Genomic DNA, 22,875 nt, shown 5'->3' on the forward strand with positions numbered 1-22,875 from the left:
AAAGTGAGAGATGTTTGGAGGTGGCAGGTGTTGGGAGGTGTGATGTTTTGGAGAGAGGATGGCAAGTGAGAGATGTTGAGAAGTGAACATTGTTGGGAAATGAGAGATGTTGGGAAGTGAGAGATGTTGGAGGGGACAAGTGTTGGGAAGTGAGAGAGGTTGGAAAGTGACAGATGTTGAGAACTGTGAGATGTTGGGAAGTGAGAGGTGTTGGAAGTGAGAGGTGTCTGGAAGTGAGAGGTGTCAGGAAGTGACAGATGTTGGGAAGTGAGAGTGTCAGAAGTGAGAGATGTCAGGAGCTGACAGATGTTGGGAAGTGAAAGATGTTGCAAAGTGAGGAATGTTGGGAAGTGAGAGATGTTTGGAGGTGGCAGGTGTTGGAAGGTGTGATGTTGGGGAAAGAGGTTGGCAAGTGAGAGAGGTTGGCAAGTGACAGATGTTGAGAACTGTGAGATGTTAGGAAGTGAGAGGTGTTGGGAAGTGAGAGGTGTCAGGAAGTGAGAGGTGTCAGGAAGTGACAGATGTTGGGAAGTGAGAGGTGTTGGGAAGTGAGAGGTGTCAGGAAGTGAGAGATGTCAGGAGCTGACAGATGTTGGGAAGTGAAAGATGTTGGGAAGTGAAAGATGTTGCAAAGTGAAAGATGTTTGGAGATGGCAGGTTTTGGGAGGTGTGATGTTTGGGAGAGAGGTTGGCAAGTGAGAGATGTTGGGAAGTGACAGTTGTTGGGAAATGAGAGATGTTGGGAAGTGAGAGATGTTGGAGGGGACAGGTGTTGGGAAGTGAGAGAGGTTGGGAAGTGAGAGGTGTTGGGAAGTGAGAGGTGTTGGGAAGTGGGAGATATTGGGAAGTGAGAGATGTTAGGAAATGAGAGGTGTTTGAAGGTGAGAGGTGTCAGGAAGTGAGAAGTGTCAGGAAGTGACAGATGTTGGGAAGTGATGGATGTTGGGAAGTGAGAGTTGTCAGGAAGTGAGAGGTGTCAGGATCTGACAGATGTTGGCAAGTGAAAGATGTTGCAAGGTGAGTGGTGATGGGAAGTGAGAAATATTGGGAGGTGAGAGATAGGAAATGACAGATGTTGGGAGGTGAAAGGTGTTGGTAAGTGACAGATGTTGGGAAGTGATGGATGATGGGAAGTGATTGTTTTGGGAAATGAGAGATGTTGGGAAGTGACGGATGTTGGGATGTTGGGAAGTGATGTAAGTTGGGAAGTGATGGATTTTGGGAAGTGAGAGATGTTGGGAAGTGACAGATTTTGGGAAATGACAGATGTTGGGACATGACAGGTGTTGGTTAGTGATAGGTGTTGGGAAGTAAGAGATGTTGGGAGGTGACAGGTGTTGGGAGGTGTGATGTTGGGGAGAGAGGTTGGGAAGTGAGAGGTGTTGGGATGTGAGAGATGTTGAGAAGTGTGAGGTGTTGGGAAGTGACAGATGTTGGGGGGACAGGTGTTGGGAAGTGAGAGTGGTTGGGAATTGACAGGTGTTGTGAAGTGAGAGGTGTTGGGAAGTGACAGTTTTTGGGAAGTGACAGATGTGGGGAAGTGAGGGGTGTCAGGAAGTGACAGATATCAGGAAGTGAGAGGTGTCAGAAGCTGACAGATGTTGGGAATTGACAGATGTTGCAAGGTGAGAGATGTTTGGAAGTGAGAGATGTTGCCAATTGAAAGCTGTTGAGATGTTGGGAGGTGAGAGATGTTGGGAGGTGAGAGAGGTTGGGAAATGAGAGATGTTGGGAAGTGACAGAAGTTGGGAAATGAGAGATGTTGGGAAGTGAGAGATGTTGGAAAGTGAATGATGTTGTGAAGTGAGAGGTGTTGGGAAGTGACATATGTCGGGAAGTGAGAGGTGTCAGGAGCTGACAGATGTTGGCAATTGACAGATGTTGCAAGGTGAGAGATGTTGGGAAGTGAGAGATGTTGGGAGGTGACAGGTGTTGGGAAGTGAGAGTGGTTGGGAAGTGACAGGTGTTGGTTTACAAGATGAGTGTTCTAACCACTGAGCAATCAGAGCCTCAATAGAAGTGACAGGTGTTGGGAAGTGACAGAAGTTGGGACGTGAGAGATGTTGGAAAGTGAGAGATGTTGGGAAGTGAATGATGTTGTGAAGTGAGAGGTGTTGGGAAGTGACATATGTCAGGAGGTGAGAGGTGTCAGGAGCTGACAGATGTTGGCAATTGACGGATGTTGCAAGGATAGAGATGTTGGGAGTTGACAGATGGTGGGGGGACAGGTGTTGGGAAGTGAGAGTGGTTGGGAAGTGACAGGTGTTGGGAAGTGACAGGTGTTGGGAAGTGAGTGTTGTTGGGAAGTGAAAGATGTTGGGAAGGGAATGATGTTGTGAAGTGAGAGGTGTTGGGATGTGACAGGTTTTCGGAAGTGACAGATGTAGGGAATTGAGAGGTGTCAGGAAGTGACAGATGTCAGGAAGTGAGAGGTGTCAGGAACTGACAGATGTTGGGAATTGACAGATGTTGCAAGGTGAGAGATGTTGGGAAGTGAGAGATGTTGCCAATTGAAAGCTGTTGAGGTGATTGGAGGTGAGAGATGTTGGGAGGTGAGAGAGGTTGGGAGGCTGGAGATGTTGGGAAGTGACAGAAGTTTGGAAGTGAGAGATGTTTGGAAGTGAGTGGTGTTGGGAAGTAAGAGATGTTGGTAAGTGACAAATGTTTGGAAGTGTTAAGTGTTGGGAGGTGAGAGATATTGGGAAATGACAGGTGTCAGGAGCTGACAGATGTTGTGTATAGACAGATGTTGCAAGGTGAGAGATGTTGGGAAGTGAGAGAGGTTGGGAGGTGAGAGATGTTGGGAAGTGACAGATGTTTGGAAGTGAGAGATGTTTGGAAGTGAGAGATGTTGGGAAGTAAGAGAGGTCGGGAAGTGACAGATGTTGGGAAGTGATACGTGTTGGGAGGTGAGAGATATTGGGAAGTGACAGGTGTCAGGAGCTGACAGATGTTGGGAACTGACAGATGTTGCAAGGTGAGAGATGTTGCCAATTGAAAGCTGTTGAGATGTTGGGAGGTGAGAAATTTTGGGAAGTGACACATGTTGGGATGTTGGGAAGTGATGTAAATTGGGAAGTGATGGATTTTGAGAAGTGACAGGTGTTGGGAGTGAGAGATGTTGGGAAGTCAGAGATGTTGGGAAGTGAGAGATTTTGGGATGTGACAGGTTTTGGGAAGTGACAGATGTTGGGACATGACAGGTGCTGGGAAGTGAGAGGTGTTGGGAAGTAAGAGATGCTGGGAGTTGACAGGTGTTGGGAAGTGACAAATGTTGGAAAGTGAGAAATGTTGTTAGGTGACAGGTGTTGGGAGGTGTGATGTTGGGGAGTGAGAGAGGTTGGGAAGTGAGAGATGTAGGGAAGTGATGGATGTTGGGATGTTGGGAAGTGATGGATGTTGGGAAGTGATGGATTTTGGGAGGTGACAGGTGTTGGGAAGTGACAGATGTTGGAAAGTGAGAGGTGTTGGGAAGTGAGAGATGTTGGGAGGTAAGAGAGGTCCGGAGTGACAGATGTTGGGAAGTGATAAGTGTTGGGAAATGAGAGATATTGGGAAGTGACAGGTGTCAGGAGCTGACAGATGTTGGGAAATGACAGATGTTGCAAGGTGAGAGATGTTGGGAAGTGAGAGAATTTGCCAATTGAAAGCTGTTGAAGTGTTGGGAAGTGAGAAATGTTGGGAGGTGAGAGAGGTTGGGAGGTGAGAGATGTTGGGAAGTGACAGAAGTTTGGAAGTGAGAGATGTTTGGATGTTGGGAAGTGATGTAAATTGGGAAGTGATGAATTTTGAGAAGTGACTGGTGTTGGGAGTGAGAGATGTTGGGAAGTCAGAGATGTTGGGAAGTTAGAGATTTTGGGAGGTGACAGGTTTTGGGAAGTGACAGATGTTGGGACAACACAGGTGTTGGGAAGTGAAACGTGTTGGGAAGTAAGAGATGCTGGGAGTTGACAGGTGTTGGGAAGTGACAAATGTTGGAAAGTGAGAGATGTTGTTAGGTGACAGGTGTTGGGAGGTGTGATGTTGGGGAGTGAGAGAGGTTGGGAAGTGAGAGATGTTGGGAAGTGATGGATGTTGGGATGTTGGGAAGTGATGAAAGTTGGGAAGTGATGGATTTTGGGAGGTGACAGGTGTTGGGAAGTGACAGATGTTGGAAAGTGAGAGGTGTTGGGAAGTGAGTGATGTTGGGAGGTAAGAGAGGTCAGGAAGTGACAGATGTTGGGAAGTGATAAGTGTTGGGACATGAGAGATATTGGGAAGTGACAGGTGTCAGGATTTGTCAGATGTTGAGAAATGACAGATGTTGTAAGGTGAGAGATGTTGGGAAATGAGAGATTTTTCCAATTGAAAGCTTTTGAAGTGTTTGGAAGTGAGAGATGTTGGGAGCTGAGAGATGTTGGCAAGTGACAGATGTTGGGAAGTTGGGAAGTGACGTAAGTTTGGAAGACATGGATTTTGAGAAGTGACTGGTGTTGGGAGTGAGAGATGTTGGGAAGTTAGAGATGTTGGGAAGTGAGAGATCTTGGGTGGTGACAGGTTTTGGGAAGTGACAGATGTTGGGACATGACAGGTGTTGGGAATTGACAGGTGTTGGGAAGTATGAGATGCTGGGAGGTGACAGGTGTTGGGAAGTGACAAATGTTGGAAAGTGAGAGATGTTTTTAGGTGACAGGTGTTGGGAGGTGTGATGTTGGGTAGAGAGGTTGGGAAGTGAGATAGGTTGGGAAGTGAGAGATGTTGGGTAGTGACGGATGTTGGGATGTTGGGAAGTGATGGATTTTTGGAGGTGACAGGTGTAGGGAAGTGAGAGATGTTGGAAAGTGAGAGATGTTGGGAAGTGAGAGGTGTTGGGAAGTGAGAGATGTTGTGAAGTGACAGATGTTTTGAAGTGAGAGATGTTGGTAGATGACACGTGTTGGGAGGTGTCGGGTGTTGGTAGGTGTCAGGTGTTGGGAGGTGACAGAGGTTGGGAAGTGAGAGGTGTTGGGAAGTGAGAGATGTTTGGAAGTGAGAGATGTTGCTGGCTGACAGGTTTTGGAAAGTGACAGATGTAGGAAAGTGAGAGGTGTCGGGAGCTGACAGATGTTGCAAGGTGAGAGATGTTGGGAAGTGAGAGATGTTGCCAATTGAAAGCTGTTGAGGTGTTGGGAGGTGAGAGAGGTTGGAAATTGAGAGATGTTGGGAAGTGAGTGATGTTGGGAAGGAAGAGATGTTGGGAAGTGACAGATGTTGGGAAGTGATAAGTGTTGGGAGGTGAGAGATATTGGGAAGTGACAGGTCAGCAGCTGACAGATGTTGGAAATTGACAGATGTTGCAAGGTGAGAGATGTTGGGAAGTGAGAGATGTTGCCATTTGAAAGCTGTTGAGGTGTTGGGAGGTGAGAGAATTTGGGAGGTGAGAGAGGTTGGGAAGTTAGAGATGTTGGGAAGTGACAGAAGTTGGGAAGTGTGAGATGTACGGAAGTAAGAGATGTTGGGAAGTCAATGATGTTGTGAAGTGAGAAGTGTTGGGAAGTGACAGATGTCAGGAAGTGAGAGGTGTCAGGAGCTGACAGATCTTGTGGATTGACAGATGTTGCAAGGTGAGAGATGTTGGGAAATGAGAGATGTTGGGAAGTGATAAGTGTTGGGACATGAGAGATATTGGGAAGTGACAGGTGTCAGGGGCTGACAGATGTTGGGAATTGACAGATGTTGCTAGGTGAGAGATGTTGGGAAGTGAGAGATGTTGGGAGGTGACAGGTGTTGGGAAGTGAGAGTGGTTGGGAAGTGACAGGTGTTGGGAAGTGACAGAAGTTGGGACGTGAGAGATGTTGGAAAGTGAGAGATGTTGGGAAGTGAATGATGTTGTGAAGTGAGAGGTGTTTGGAAGTGACATATGTCAGGAGGTGAGAGGTGTCAGGAGCTGACAGATGTTGGCAATTGACAGATGTTGCAAGGTGAGAGATGTTGGGAAGTGACAGATGGTGGGGGGACAGGTGTTGGGAAGTGAGAGTGGTTGGGAAATGACAGGTGTTGGGAAGTGACAGGTGTTGGGAAGTGAGTGTTGTTGGGAAGTGAAAGATGTTGGGAAGGGAATGATGTTGTGAAGTGAGAGGTGTTGGGATGTGACAGGTTTTCGGAAGTGACAGATGTAGGGAATTGAGAGGTGTCAGGAAGTGACAGATGTCAGGAAGTGAGAGGTGTCAGGAACTGACAGATGTTGGGAATTGACAGATGTTGCAAGGTGAGAGATGTTGGGAAGTGAGAGATGTTGCCAATTGAAAGCTGTTGAGGTGATTGGAGGTGAGAGATGTTGGGAGGTGAGAGAGGTTGTGAGGCTGGAGATGTTGGGAAGTGACAGAAGTTTGGAAGTGAGAGATGTTTGGAAGTGAGTGGTGTTGGGAAGTAAGAGATGTTGGTAAGTGACAAATGTTTGGAAGTGTTAAGTGTTGGGAGGTGAGAGATATTGGGAAATGACAGGTGTCAGGAGATGACAGATGTTGTGTATAGACAGATGTTGCAAGGTGAGAGATGTTGGGAAGTGAGAGAGGTTGGGAGGTGAGAGATGTTGGGAAGTGACAGATGTTTGGAAGTGAGAGATGTTTGGAAGTGAGAGATGTTGGGAAGTAAGAGAGGTCGGGAAGTGACAGATGTTGGGAAGTGATACGTGTTGGGAGATGAGAGATATTGGGAAATGACAGGTGTCAGGAGCTGACAGATGTTGGGAACTAACAGATGTTGCAAGGTGAGAGATGTTGCCAATTGAAAGCTGTTGAGATGTTGGGAGGTGAGAAATTTTGGGAAGTGACACATGTTGGGATGTTGGGAAGTGATGTAAATTGGGAAGTGATGGATTTTGAGAAGTGACAGGTGTTGGGAATGAGAGATGTTGGGAAGTCAGAGATGTTGGGAAGTGAGAGATTTTGGGAGGTGACAGGTTTTGGGAAGTGACAGATGTTGGGACATGACAGGTGCTGGGAAGTGAGAGGTGTTGGGAAGTAAGAGATGCTGGGAGTTGACAGGTGTTGGGAAGTGACAAATGTTGGAAAGTGAGAAATGTTGTTAGGTGACAGGTGTTGGGAGGTGTGATGTTGGGGAGTGAGAGAGGTTGGGAAGTGAGAGATGTTGGGAAGTGATGGATGTTGGGATGTTGGGAAGTGATGGATGTTGGGAAGTGATGGATTTTGTGAGGTGACAGGTGTTGGGAAGTGACAGATGTTGGAAAGTGAGAGGTGTTGGGAAGTGAGAGATGTTGGGAGGTAAGAGAGGTCCGGAGTGACAGATGTTGGGAAGTGATAAGTGTTGGGACATGAGGGATATTGGGAAGTGACAGGTGTCAGGAGCTGACAGATGTTGGGAACTGACAGATGTTGCAAGGTGAGAGATGTTGGGAAGTGAGAGAATTTGCCAATTGAAAGCTGTTGAAGTGTTGGGAAGTGAGAAATGTTGGGAGGTGAGAGAGGTTGGGAGGTGAGAGATGTTGGGAAGTGACAGAAGTTTGGAAGTGAGAGATGTTTGGATGTTGGGAAGTGATGTAAATTGGGAAGTGATGAATTTTGAGAAGTGACTGGTGTTGGGAGTGAGAGATGTTGGGAAGTCAGAGATGTTGGGAAGTGAGAGATTTTGGGAGGTGACAGGTTTTGGGAAGTGACAGATGTTGGGACAACACAGGTGTTGGGAAGTGAAAGGTGTTGGGAAGTAAGAGATGCTGGGAGTTGACAGGTGTTGGGAAGTGACAAATGTTGGAAAGTGAGAGATGTTGTTAGGTGACAGGTGTTGGGAGGTGTGATGTTGGGGAGTGAGAGAGGTTGGGAAGTGAGAGATGTTGGGAAGTGATGGATGTTGGGATGTTGGGAAGTGATGAAAGTTGGGAAGTGATGGATTTTGGGAGGTGACAGGTGTTGGGAAGTGACAGATGTTGGAAAGTGAGAGGTGTTGGGAAGTGAGTGATGTTGGGAGGTAAGAGAGGTCAGGAAGTGACAGATGTTGGGAAGTGATAAGTGTTGGGACATAAGAGATATTGGGAAGTGACAGGTGTCAGGATTTGTCAGATGTTGGGAAATGACAGATGTTGTAAGGTGAGAGATGTTGGGAAGTGAGAGATTTTTCCAATTGAAAGCTTTTGAAGTGTTAGGAAGTGAGAGATGTTGGGAGCTGAGAGATGTTGGCAAGTGACAGATGTTGGGAAGTTGGGAAGTGACGTAAGTTTGGAAGACATGGATTTTGAGAAGTGACTGGTGTTGGGAGTGAGAGATGTTGGGAAGTTAGAGATGTTGGGAAGTGAGAGATCTTGGGTGGTGACAGGTTTTGGGAAGTGACAGATGTTGGGACATGACAGGTGTTGGGAATTGACAGGTGTTGGGAAGTATGAGATGCTGGGAGGTGACAGGTGTTGGGAAGTGACAAATGTTGGAAAGTGAGAGATGTTTTTAGGTGACAGGTGTTGGGAGGTGTGATGTTGGGGAGAGAGGTTGGGAAGTGAGATAGGTTGGGAAGTGAGAGATGTTGGGTAGTGACGGATGTTGGGATGTTGGGAAGTGATGGATTTTTGGAGGTGACAGGTGTAGGGAAGTGAGAGATGTTGGAAAGTGAGAGATGTTGGGAAGTGAGAGGTGTTGGGAAGTGAGAGATGTTGTGAAGTGACAGATGTTTTGAAGTGAGAGATGTTGGTAGATGACACATGTTGGGAGGTGTCGGGTGTTGGTAGGTGTCAGGTGTTGGGAGGTGACAGAGGTTGGGAAGTGAGAGGTGTTGGGAAGTGAGAGATGTTTGGAAGTGACAGATGTTGGGAAGTGATACGTGTTGGGAGGTGAGAGATATTGGGAAGTGACAGGTGTCAGGAGCTGACAGATGTTGGGAACTGACAGATGTTGCAAGGTGAGAGATGTTGCCAATTGAAAGCTGTTGAGGTGTTGGGAGGTGAGAGAGGTTGGAAATTGAGAGATGTTGGGAAGTGAGTGATGTTGGGAAGGAAGAGATGTTGGGAAGTGACAGATGTTGGGAAGTGATAAGTGTTGGGAGGTGAGAGATATTGGGAAGTGACAGGTCAGCAGCTGACAGATGTTGGAAATTGACAGATGTTGCAAGGTGAGAGATGTTGGGAAGTGAGAGATGTTGCCATTTGAAAGCTGTTGAGGTGTTGGGGGGTGAGAGAATTTGGGAGGTGAGAGAGGTTGGGAAGTTAGAGATGTTGGTAAGTGACTGAAGTTGGGAAGTGTGAGATGTTCGGAAGTAAGAGATGTTGGGAAGTCAATGATGTTGTGAAGTGAGAGGTGTTGGGAAGTGACAGATGTCAGGAAGTGAGAGGTGTCAGGAGCTGACAGATCTTGTGGATTGACAGATGTTGCAAGGTGAGAGATGTTGGGAAATGAGAGATGTTGGGAAGTGATAAGTGTTGGGACATGAGAGATATTGGGAAGTGACAGGTGTCAGGGGCTGACAGATGTTGGGAATTGACAGATGTTGCTAGGTGAGAGATGTTGGGAAGTGAGAGATGTTGCCAATTGAAAGCTGTTGAGGTGTTGGGAGGTGTGAGAGGTTGGATATTGAGAAATGTTGGGAATTGACAGAAGTTTGGAAGTGAGAGATGTTGGGAAGTGAGTGATGTTGGGAAGTAAGAGATGTTGGGAAGTGACAGGTCAGCAGCTGAAAGATGTTGGGAATTGACAGATGTTGCAAGGTGAGAGATGTTGGGAAGTGAGAGATGTTGGTAAGTGAGAGATGTTGGGATGTGAATGATGTTGTGAAGTGAGTGGTGTTGGGAAGTGACAGGTTTTGGGAAGTGACATGTTTTGGGAAGTGACAGATGTAGGGAAATGAGGTGTCAGGAAGTGACAGATGTCAGGAAGTGAGAGGTGTCAGGATCTGACAGATGTTGGGAATTGACAGATGTTGCAAGGTGAGAGATGTTGGGAAGTGAGAGATTTTGCCAATTGAAAGCTGTTGAGGTGTCAGGAGGTGAGAGATGTTGGGAGGTGTGAGATGTTGGGAAGTGACAGAAGTTTGGAAGTGAGAGATGTTGGGAAGTGAGGGATGTTGCCAATTGTAAGATGTTTAGTTGTTGGGAAGTGAGAGATGTTGGGAAGTGACAGAAGTTGGGAAGTGACGGATGTTGGAAAGTGATGTGTTGGGAGGTGAGAGATATTGGGAAGTGACAGGTGTTGGGAGGTGACAGGTGTTGGGAAGTGACTGGTGTTGGGAAGTGACGGGAGTTGACAGGTGTCAGGAGGTGAGAGATGTCAGGAAGCGATGGATGTCGGGAAGTGACAAGTGTTGGGAAGTGAGCGATGTCGGGAAGTGACAAGTGTTGGGAAGTGAGCGTTGTCGGGAAGTGACAAGTATTTGGAGATGAGAGATGTTGGGAAGTGACAGGTGTTTGGAAGTGACAGGTGTTGGGAATTGAGAGATGTCCGGAAGTGACAGATGTTGGTAAGTGATAGGTGTTGGAAGTGATTGATTTTGGGAAGTGATGGATTTTCATCCTTTGCTTGGCCTGCTGTGTTTTTAATTTATTTTTAATTTTAAGCATCTGCAGTTTTTTTGCTTTTCATATTTTAGTTTTGAGTCTGTGTGAAAAGGTGCTTCTGTCATTTTGCTCTACCTCCTCAGGGAAAAACCAATAAGTTTTAATGTAACTTCAAACAGATAATTGTTGATGCTTCCAATACTTACAATTATGAAGAAAATTGGCAGTGATTTATCAATAATGATGGCACACTTAACATTTTCCTGACAGTAAATTCATTATAAGTTATGTCCCAAGTGTGTGCATTTGTTAAATGTATTTGATTAACTGAACAATATTTTACACTATTTTGCCATTTGTTTGAATTATAACTTCCTCATGCATTAATGACTGTTATGAATAATCTTTAATCTTGGGCTTGGTTGCTTTAATCAGGCAGAAGGATTAAACAATAACTGACGTACTTGATCCAATTTCATCTTAAATGAAATGTCTATGGATTTGAATTTCAAGGATCACAGCTAAAAAGGTGGTGTCGCCCATTTCTTCCAGGGGCCATGCGAGTAATGCTGGTGCTTCATAATGTTGGCTGCTAGAGGGGTTTCCTCATGTTGAGAGCCTGCCCTGTCAGATCTTGTGTGACAATGTAGTTTGGCCCTTGCATGTGTGTGCTTCGGTGGAAATCTATGGTTCCTAGTCTTCACATTGTAACACTTGTCATCTGAAGGTAACATTGAATTTGATGGATCAAAAACGAGTAGGCATTGAATGATGTCACCATGAGTATGAGCTGCTATTAACTGTATGGTTTCCGACCTATTATCATGAACACTGAGTGAGTGGAGTTTTGTTCACCTCAAGTGAGCACATGGCAGCATGTAAGGTGTTACGTATCCACTCAATGGCAGCTTGTTCCATCCAAAAGCCTTTAATCCTGCCTTATGGCTGAAGGACCTCCTTCTGAGCTGGAGCTTTCTCTGCTCAGAAGATGAGGCAAAGTCTACAAGGTCAAGAGCAGTTCTGTTAGGACTTACAGGATTAAAACTCGAATGTCTGTGTCTCCCCCGGCCAACCATTCCACTCTGCCCCCCACTCCCGCACTGACGTACTTGTCCGTGGTGTCATAAACAAGTTGGAGGAGCAACACCTAATATTCCACCTAGGCCCTCTCCAACCTCTGGTTTCTGCTTGCCCACTCCCCATTCTCCCTCTCTTCTCCATCCCTCTGTCTTCTTTCCTCCAGCTCTCCAGTCACAGAGCCTTCCCCCTTCTCCCTCATGGCTGATGTCCTCTCCTATTAGCTCTTCCCTTTAGGACCGTGCTCTTCCCCTGCCCCTCCCACCCCCAACAATTTTGCTCAGGCGCCTGCCCATATTTTGTTCATACCTTGATGAAAGGCTGAAACCCGAAACGCTGGTTATCTTTGCTAAATAAAGTGCATGGGATTCGACCTGCTGAGTTTTGACACATGGGAAGGCCTGTTACAGTATCTCCAGCTACACCCAGGAAGGTACTGAGCATGTCGACTCTCTTTGGGCTGGTCCAGATTTGAGAGCCATTGGCATGCCCATCTATATTAGAGACTTGGATGAGAATGCACACAGCATGGTCAGTACGTTTGAACTGGACATCAAAATTGGTGGAGAGTAAACAAGGTTATCTGACCTTACAACAGGTTCAGCTCAGAAAGTAGACCAAAGAGTGGGAGTGAGAATTTAACTTGGACTTGTGTGGTTAAACAGGGGTAGGACTTGCACATAAAATTATAGAGCCCTGGAAAGTGCTATAGAACACAGAATCTTGCGGATTCAAGTGGATAGGTCCCTGAAAGAGTGGCACAGGTAGACATGGTGATAAAGAAGGTTTGGTGTGCTTGCCTGCAATGGTCATGGCATTGAAGATAGGAGTTGGGATGTCACATTGCAGTTGTGCAAGCCACACCTGGGATGTTATGGCAGGGGGAAGTTCTAATTTTTTGGGTGCAGGAGTTCACCGAAAATGGTGACATAGAGGTGTCAGAGCTTCCCCCTGAGGTGCCGGAGCGGCGCTCCTGTCAGCTCCTGCACCCTGTTTAGGGGCCCAGTTATAGTCAGGATGTTATCAATGTGGAAAGAGGGCAGAGAAGATTCACAAGGATATTACCTGAGAGGCAGGATAGGCAGCGACATCTCTTCCTGGAGCACGGGAGAATGAATTAGAAACATGAGGGGCATAGATAAAGCAACATCCTTTTTCCTAGGGTAGGGGAAATTTAATACAAGATAGAAGGGGGAAAGATTAAAAGGAAGCTGAGGGTCAATATTTCCATTCAGAGATGGGTGGAGTGTGGACCCTCAGCAATCTGTACTATAATTGTAACATTTAAAGGTTATTTGGACAGGGACGTGTATGGGAACTGTTTAAAGGTACATAGGCCAAAGACAGGCAATTGGGACTAGCTCAGGGAGACAACGGTCAGCCTGGGATAAGTTGGGTCAAAGGGCCATGTAAATCTGTAACTCCAATTTGGTCCTGGCCCTAATCTGAGATTATGGATCCCACTTTTCAGTGAAGGTTTAGCAGTTTCATGCTTGGTTCACACCTGAGACGAAGAGAGAATTCTGCCCATTCTCCCAATATGGTATTCCAAGGAAGATTTACGAAGGAATCCATGTCAGTGCAATTGATTTGGATGGATGCCTTGGTATCAACTAAAGGTCCTTCAGCATGTGTCCACGTCCTGTAACTGTTGATCTTTGAAACACATCTGTATACGCAAAACACTCGTAGGATCAAAATCAGGGCCACTAAGTGTCAGAAACAAATCTGCAAATTGTGGATCATAAGCTACTGGTATTGGGTTATGGGGAACCTGGACGATTTTGGCTGCCTTTTTGAGGCAGCATCTTATATAATATAAAAAAAATTTAGACATACAGTACAGTCACAGGCCCTTTCAGCCCACGAGCTTGTGCTGCCCAATGAACCTACACCCCACACCAGATGAAACTGGAAGGGGTGGGGGTGGGGGAATCCTGTCGGTGATGTGTGGAGGTGGATGGAACCGGAAAGGAGGAGGTTAAGAATGGGTGGGGTCTTTTTCTTTCCACTCACATCCCATTTTAAGGTGGGATGTGAATGGAAAGAAAAAGTTTGAAAACCACTGTTTTAATCGAACCTAATTGACTCATTATGTCTACGGTTTTATAACTCCAAAGGAAATGGGCCAATGACAATTTTTCTCAAGCAAAATATTTCAGTAACAATTGGGTCTAGAGCAGTGATTCTCAATCTTCCCTTCCCACCATATCCCACCTTAAGTAATCCCTTACGAATCACAGAGCACTGATGGCATAGGGAAGACTTAAAGTGGTATGTTTGTGGAAAGAAAAAGGTTGAGAACTACTGCTGTAAACCATCTGTGCCTAACCTCAATGGAAAATGCCTCATTGCATTTAATCTGTCTATTTCCACCATAAATTTATATATCTTTGTCAAGTGTTCCCTTATTCTTCTGCAATGTCAAATTTCATTTTATCCCCACTACCTTTCGGCCATTTCAAGGAGGCTGACTTAACAAATACTCCAACGAAAGTTTCTACTCTGAACAGAAATTCCTTTGGGAACTGATGGATTCCGTGTAAAGTCAGTTCTGATATGCTTTTGCTGCCCTTCCAAGTGAATCTTTCCTATTCTCACGTATATAATCATGTTACTGATCAATCAAAAGCGCTTTTAGTGGTTATAGAAAACTATTCCAAACAGTTCCTTTGTATTTTATTTTTTCCACAAAACTGGTTCATTCATTCACTTGTTCCTCTATCTTGACTCCAAATATTTCTGTTCTGAATCCCACTGTTCCACTGAGTATAAATAATGTTATTAAATGAGGAGGAACAATGTCATTGAGTTCAAATTGAAGTGTTGGATGGAAGCATCTAGATTACTTGTAGGGAGACTAGCATTCAGGGCAGAGGAAGGGGATGGCGATGGTCCATGTACTGTTCCTCTGTGCTGGTAACATTGCCTCTCCGAAATAGTCAATGTCACTTGCTTGATTTTGCAACCATCCTTGAATAACTTTGTGAAATTATAATGATGAAGTGGTGGGAACTTGGTGTCTCAGCTGATTGCATTAGGGAGACCAACTTTCTCTCACTGGACCTATTTAGGTGACCCAGTTTCAAAGGGAAAAATTGAAGGTACTAACAACGTGTAATTTATACCCCTCAACACCAGCATAAAGTTCAACGGCAGTCTCCTCATGAATCATATTCTGCAGTGATTTATTGTCTAATATCATTGCTATCTCAGCATTATTTTAAACTATTATTAGCAATGCCTGAAGTTTAATGAGTCCACAATGTTGACTTCAATATCTCTTGATAATACAGAGGGAATTTAAAGTTGACTTTTTCTCAGGATTGGAATAGTCTTAAAATTAGCATTGACATAAAAAGTACCGTACGTAAAATTGATTTTGTACCAATCCTCCAGACCAGACAATTGTTAAATGCTGCTGGAGAGTTCGTCATCAACTGCTACGGCAATATGTCTATGAGCTAAGTAGTTTTAAAGCAGCATTTCGTCTCAAGTAGGACACATACATACACAGAAATGGAGGGAGACATTGCTGTTCACGGGTAGTGTTTTGCTATTTATAATGTAAACCAAAAGAGAAATTCTTTGGATTAATAATGCAAATTTAGAAACCATCATCCATGGAATTATGACATTCATTTGAATCTTTGAGCAAGTCTATTTTGTGTCTGGATTCTTCATCACATTTAAACTGTGGAATTGAAAATAAAATCCTATCCTCTAACATAATTCAGCTGAGAATATTAGATCATGATCTTTCATCTGCGACTCAGCCAGAGGAAAGAGTTTGGGCTTTTACCCTAATCTATTAATAACGCGAAAAATCAATTAATCTCTTAATCTTCTCTGCTGCAGTGGAAATAGTCTGAAGATTTCAAATCGGTAGTTTCCCATCACCAGTTTCATGGAAAAAAAATTAAATGATTAATTAAATAATCTTACTGTGGTGAGACCATCTCTAAGTACAGATTTATCAGTGCTCTTCATCCCTGTTATACATCATTTTGTTATAAAATTCATTAATGTGACTGATCATAATCTTTCCGTTCCACTAAGTTGTGTTTTCATGGCTTTTTGTCGTAATCTTTGCTGCTTGTAAAAATTCCTACTTTATGTGATGTCAGCAAATTTTCACCGACTTTTCGATGCCAAAGCTCAAACCATCTAAATATAACAAAACTGAGGATGGAAAATCTATCTGGGACTGAGGTCGGAACTGCAGCATTTCTACAAATCTGTCCCGCATCCATTTTACTCTTGTTCATCGGTTTTTTTGCTGTGACCCACTGACTGCACATTTGTTGCAAGCTTGAAAAGCAAAATATTGCGGATGGCGACAAACTGCAAATTTCACTGATCGGAAACATTTTTTTCTCCAGAGGCTTTGATTAACTTGCTGACGGTTTCCAGCGTGTTCATTCATTCTTTTTAATTAATTTATTGCCTACCTCATGATTTTAAAAAATCTATTCTATTGAAACTGCAAATATTCCATGAAATTAATCTTGGATCCATATTTAGTGACCTATGGTGGACACACAACATCTCCTCACTTATCAGGAAAGTGCAACAGCGACTGCACATCCTGATAAGACTAAAGCGGCCAAGGCTACCGGCCACCATCACATCAACCTTCCACAGGAGCTCTATCGAGAGCATCCTGGCCGGCTGCATCACAGCCTGGTACAATTGCTGCAGAGAAATGATCGGAGGTCAATCCACCGGACCATGAGAGTGGCAGAGAGGATCACTGGAGTCTCCCTCCCACTCATCGAAGTGAGCTATCGGGATTGTCGTCTGAAGAGGGTGCGCAAAGTTATTGAGGACTCCTTCCACCCTGCACCCAGCATCTTTCAGCTGCTCCCATCAGGGAAGAGATACAGGAGTAACAGTGCCAGCACCACCAGGCTGAGGAACAGCTTCTTCCCATGGTCAGCGAGAATGATGAACAACCAAAGGACCTGGTCACACTAACCCTCCCACTCTCTCATATGTACAGAACAATATTTATCTATTTATTTATTTGTACATGTGAATATTTGTCCTGCATATGTATTATTTATCTGTATATGTGTTATATCTGGTTGTGTGTCTGTGTGTTTTGCACTGAGGACTGGAGAACGCTGTTTCGTCGGGTTGTACATGGACAATCAGATGACAATAAACTTGACACTTAAGTATCTGCAAAGAGCAGCTGTCAAGTTGTCTATTGACCATAAAGCAACAGGTTATAGAAGAAGTGAACACACCAGCAGCAGATGACTAGAGAATAATTTATACAGTACACTTCATACAGCTGAAGGGATTCTATACAGAGGATACATTTTATCTCCCAGATGTGAAAATGGTTTCAAGTAATTTCTGATCACCGCCAGACTTCACACCCATATTTCATTCAAACATGGTATGAGGTAGGTAACTGAAAGCATTGGTGAGATAAGAGTTGATGCCATGGACAAATAAACCTCTCCTCCTCATGATATGCTTATCTAATCCATAGTGCTCTTCTTCAAGACCAGTTTTAAGAATTTTCAATACTGTTTTAACATGATTTTTATTTTGTGTTCTGCTGTCAGTATCAAATCCTATACATTTCCTTGTGTTCCCGATTACAGATTCTCATTGAACTGGAAACTGCTTTGCTGGATGACGATGCACATTGGTACAAACTGCAGACCCATGACGTTTCATCAATGCCCCTTCCACAACCATCACCCTATACAGCACGCAGACACCCACATGGAGAAAGCCCCACAAGGAGATTGCAAAGTACGTTCAAAGGTTTTCTCTTGCTGTTTTATTTTTTAAGTGAGTGCAACTTTGGAAGTATTCTGAATGAATTAATAAATAACATTGAACTTGAATCCAACAACAAATGGAGTTTAAAAAAAAATCCTAACCAGAAGCTTTTCATGGACATTTTAACACAGCACGGTTAAGATGGGCTATGGACATGGAGGTGTAGGGTGGGACCTAAATGTCTATATGCTAACTGAGATAGTTTTTCCTGCACTTTCACATTGTGGCTGTGTTGGTTATATGGAGATGGACATGACACAGTCAGAGAAGCTGCCAGAGCCGTGGAATTCTTTGTTACTCACAGTGGCATGGAAAATGGGGACTGACTACCTCACGGTTGGAACAGTCCTGGTTCCAATGGTGTTAGACCCAGATCTCCATCCCAGTGAAGCGTAAAAATATTAAGAGCAGAAAGTCTGGGATCAGAAGATTTGGGAGGGGGGAGAGGCTCAGTGGCTGAGAGGTAGTCGCCAAGGAGAATCAGTTTCAGGTCGGATTATTGGGAGCTTGAAACAGAATCGTTGGAGGATTTGAGAATAAACGATTGGACCTTGGGGTGAGAGGAATTGATCGTGGATGGAATTGCAGGAGGACAGATGGGGTCCAGGGGATCCTGGGTTGGGTTTGCCTGAGTGCCATGAAGGGAGAGGTTAGGGAGCAGTTGTTACAGTGGGAAGGTAGGTTGGCGGTCCCATGGACAGCTGATAGGGAAACAAATTAAGGAGAAATTATTTGAGTTGGTTTCCTATCGGTGGGCTGGGATCTGGTCTGATTAACTCCCTTGAAATCAGGTGCCAGCAAAGAAAGTAATGCACCAGGACTCTGGTTCTGAGTTTATCAAGGAAGAGGTGTGCCTTAGAATTACATGGACTCTTTTCCCAGGCATGACTCTGAAGCACACTATCCACTTGACATTGAAGTCATTCTCAACACATTCTGCAGTGTAAGGTACAAGAGATTTGATATATATCTTTCAAAAGAACCACATTACACATCAGAATTCCCCACCTAGTTTTCCCCTGATTGAAACAAAGAGTTGGGGTAGCCTAAGTGTGGACTGACCTGCTCACCCTGGCAAGCTGATTCCCATTAAAACACACAGCTGAAGCCAAGAGAGCTGACAGAATGATGAAGGGAAGTTGGTTAGTGACTTTATTTCCAAGCATTCTCTGGTGATCCATCAAATTGTTGACTAAAAGTGGAATTGGTGTTGCTTAGGAATCAGTTCCTCAGCCTTACCCACATCCTCTCTCTTTCTCAGCTGTGACACATTCATTACCGTGCATGAGCCCAAACGTACCCAAATACTGTGAGTGAGACTCATTTCTATATTTTGAAGGTTAATTAATCCATTCCTCTCCTTTTTGAACTTGTGCAAGAATGGGAAGGTTAGATAAATTCAATGTTTGTTCACGATGGAAAAGTTTGAGGCAAGTGATGGAGAACTGACTTGATAGAATTGCTGGATGAAGTTAGAAAGAGAGTTGAAGAGAGAGAATGGTTGATGTGGTTCACAAGCACTCTTAGAAATCATTTGATTTGATGCTTAATTCTAGATTTGTCGTCTAGGTCGAGGTTCGTGGAATAAGAGGGTCAGTTGCAGCATGGATGGAAAATTGTCAATGTTGGCAAGGAGAGGTTGATTGTTACAATGGAAGGGACTGTATCACAGAGTTCCTCAGGGTCAGTATTAGGAATGCTGCTTTCCCTCAAATGCATTAATTATTTTCACATGCCACCAAGCTTGGGAGGAGCAGAGAAGTGCAAAAGGCCAAGGGGATGTTGATGGAACAGATGTATAGGCGGCAGATGAAATGTAATGTGAGGATTGGATGGGATGGGTTTGGAACTCTGTGGGCCTAATGCGGGAAGGTGGGCCTAACGTGGAAAGGTGGGACATTTTGGTTGGTATGGGGTGAAGAGCCTGTTCCTACACTCCATGATGATGATTCTATATGGGAAGTGTGGTCTTCATGTAGGTAGAATGAAAATGGGCAATGTAAAATAGAGGACACAGATATAAAGGGGAACAAGAACAGAGGAATCTGGGACTGCATGTGAGTAATTTGTTGAAAATGGCAAATTGGGTTGAGAAATTGGTTAACAACCATTTGGAGTGCAGCACTTTAAAAATAGAGGCATGATAGAACTTTATAAAACACTGGTTTAGCTCCAAGCAGAGTATGTTTTGGACACTATGTTTGAGGAAAGACAGGAGGTGTGGAAAAGATTTACCAAAGTGATTCTAAGAATGCCAGACTTTTGACTTTAATAGAGTAGAGAAGCTGTGGTTGATCTCCCTGAAGGTAATTAATATCATTAAAATTGCCTGGCAGACTGAGCAGAGAAAGAGTTCCCATTGATGAAGATCAAGGTACTAGAAAACACAGTTGGAGTTGACTGGTGAAAAAAGCAAACGTTACCTCTCTGACAATGTAATTAGAATGCTTTCCAGGGGTAGGTGTGGAAAAAGATCCAATTGTCACATCAAAAGTGAAGTGGATATGGACCTGAAAGCTGGAAAATGTCAGGGCTCTGGGTAGAGTGTTGCGTGCAGCAGGACGAGTCAGGCTGTACTTACCTTGGGCTAGTACAGATTGGATGGACTGAATGGACTCCTGTGCTGTAACAATTCTGTGATGGTGTGGTGAGCTTCCCACTTTGAACCTTGCATTAGCTGGTCATCAGCAAAGCAAGGCGACATTTTGTTTAATGCTATTATTATGGTGAACATTGCAGCATGATCAATCGTCCACTTGTACTGAAAATGATTTGGGAAGCATTGTGGTGAAACTGTCATGTTATAATATTGTTAATGAAACCTCAAAGAATTCTGATTACTAAACAACACCAGGGAATGAAATTCAACATTATTTAGAGTGGAGACACCATTTGGCATGATTATTCCTTGAGCAAGTATTGCCTTCGTGGTCAGAGGTACAGCTCGCAATAACCAAAGCCCACTGAATGTTTCCATTCCTGCATATATCCAGCTGCAATGGTCATCATGATAATTTGTAGATCGGTCAGGCAGAAGTATAGCCAAGAGTGACCGCTCTGCTGGTTTTATTTGTGTTAATGCCACTCTATTGGCTAGATAGATGGCTTGTGTTAATAACCTATCTACTAATGAATGATCTGCCAGCATGTCTTGTCATCAGTGATTGTATGTTCCTACTCAATAGCTTTTTTTTCCCCACTGATCACTTCCATTACCATATGTAGCTAAAATATATGTTTTGTGTTACTTTTCTTTTCATTTTGTATCCCATTCTGATATTTATTTTCCAGATACAGGTCAACATGCATTACATTCAGGTAAATCACTGGCATGAGTCAATGGATTAATGAGATAAAAGCAACTTTTGGTGTGTTTGATGTTACATGAGAAATGACTGTTACTGAATGCTCTGCCTGTGCATGTAGAGAGATCTTATAACATTAGATCAGTTCTCCTACTCACCCACTTTCCAATTCCCAATGTGAATGGATTTCCCTGCTGCCAATAGTCATGTTAATTCTTGTGCGCAATATTGAAATGAGTGTGCTGACATTCATACTTTTACAACTTGGATAAGTTTGAGAATGTTTTTCATATTGTTAGAGTATCTTGCATGTTATCCTAATCTCACTAATAAAAATCGAAGATAGAGGCTATCCAGGCCATCATGCCTGTTGTACCCTTCAGTATGGCTGATCTTTAACTTCAATGCCACTTTCTCCCACTAATCGCATATTCCTTGACACCCTTCATCAAAAACCAATCCCTGTCTTGCTTGAATATATTCAACTATTGAGCATTTTGGTGAAAGAATTCCAAAAACGCATTACGCTTGGGTCGGAACTTCCTTCCCTTGACTGTCCTTAATGGGGAACTCGTGAGTTCGTCACTGGCTCCGGATGCCTCAGCGGGGAGAAGCAGCATCTTTCAAATCTACTTCTTAAGCTCAACAGAATTGGAGGAGAATCTTCTTAATCTCTGCTCATGTGAAAGACCAGCTATCCCCTGAATTGGTCTTTGACCTTTGCTTCACCCCTTCTATGGAATTGACGACAATCTTGGACTATATTAAGGAAAAAAACTTTCAGCATCGGAGTTGCCAGATCTGTTCTTTTTTTTAAATCTTCAGAAGGAAATGGAATTTATCAATCTGTGTGTACAATTAATACTGTATATTGGTACAGGATATTCTCCATTAGGTGGTAAGTTCCAATGGCTAGGAACTGTCTGAAGCAGCAATAATACAGGGCTCTCCAGAATGTTTGGGACAAAGACTCTTTTTTCCTTTATTTGTCCCTGTGCTCCACAGTTTAAATTTATAATCAAACAATTTGCATGTAATTGAAGTGCACATTACAGATTTTATTCAAGATAATTTGTAAACATTTTGCTTTGACTATGTATAAATTACAGCACTTTATAAACATAGACCGCCCATAATGTTGGGGTTATTTGGCTTCACAGGTATTACTCAGGTATGTTTAATTGCTTCATTGGTGCAGGTATAAAAGAGCAAGGCTTGCTTCTAAGCTTTTGATCACCTTTGGAGTCTGTAGTTGCCATTTTTCAACATGAGGAAAAGAGTTGTGCCAATGAAAGTCAAAGAAGTCATTATGAGGCTAAAAAATTAGAATAAAACAGTAAGAGACATCATCCAAACTATAGGATTACCGACATCGACAGTTTGGAACATCATTAAGAAGAAAGAATGTACTGGTGAGCTCAGTAATCACAAATGAACTGGTGACCTTCACTACTGATGGCAGATAAATTCTCATCACAATGAAGAAAAATCTTCAAACGTATGTCCGACAGATCAGAAGGCAGGTGTGGAAGTGTCAATGACAACTGCTCACAGAATACTTCATGAACGAAATACAGAGGCTACACTGCAAATTGCTAAAAGGTCTTGTGGGCAGCTGAGACCAAGTTTAGTCTGTATCACAGTGACAGCAAGAGCAAAGTGTGGAGGTGTAAAGGAACTGCCCAGGATCCAAAGATACCACCTCATCTGTGAAACATGGTAGTGGGGGTGTTATGGCCTGGGCATGTCTGGCTGCCACAGGTACTGGACTACGTGTCTTCATTGATGACGTAACTGCTGATGGCAGGAGCAAAATGAATTCTGAGGTGTATAGAAACATCTTATCTGCTGAAGTTTGAGAAAGTGGCTCCAAACTCATTGGACGGTGCTTCATCCCACAGCAAGACAATGAGCCCAAACACATACTGCTACAGCAATAAAGGAGTTTTTCAAATCTAAAACTGGAAAAATCTTAAATGTCCAAGTCTGTCACCCGATCCAAATCCAACTGAGCTCACCTTCCATATGCTGAAGAGAAAACTTAAGGGGACAAGCCCCTGAAACAAGCAAGATCTGAGGATGGTTGCAGTAGAGGCCTGACAGAGCATCACCAGAGAAGATACTCAGCACCTGGTGATGTCTGTGAATCACAGACTTCAAGCAGTCATTGCATGCAACAAAGTACTAAACATGATTAATACACTGCAATATCCCAAACATATACGCCCTGACATGAGGGGACTA

At 43.8% G+C, this 22,875-nt stretch overlaps 1 protein-coding gene across 1 annotated transcript in view; it reads left to right on the forward strand.

Annotated features, from left to right (window-relative positions):
- The window catches only part of rims2a (regulating synaptic membrane exocytosis 2a), an 865,989-nt gene that overhangs the window by 534,602 nt on the left and 308,512 nt on the right, over nt 1–22,875 (forward strand). The window contains exon 14 of the mRNA XM_069920255.1: nt 17,143–17,296. Coding sequence (XP_069776356.1) covers nt 17,143–17,296 — 154 coding nt within the window. The remainder of the gene's footprint in view (nt 1–17,142; nt 17,297–22,875) is intronic.

This window comes from Narcine bancroftii, chromosome 2 (genome assembly GCF_036971445.1).
Source record: "Narcine bancroftii isolate sNarBan1 chromosome 2, sNarBan1.hap1, whole genome shotgun sequence".
Lineage (NCBI taxonomy): Eukaryota > Metazoa > Chordata > Chondrichthyes > Torpediniformes > Narcinidae > Narcine > Narcine bancroftii.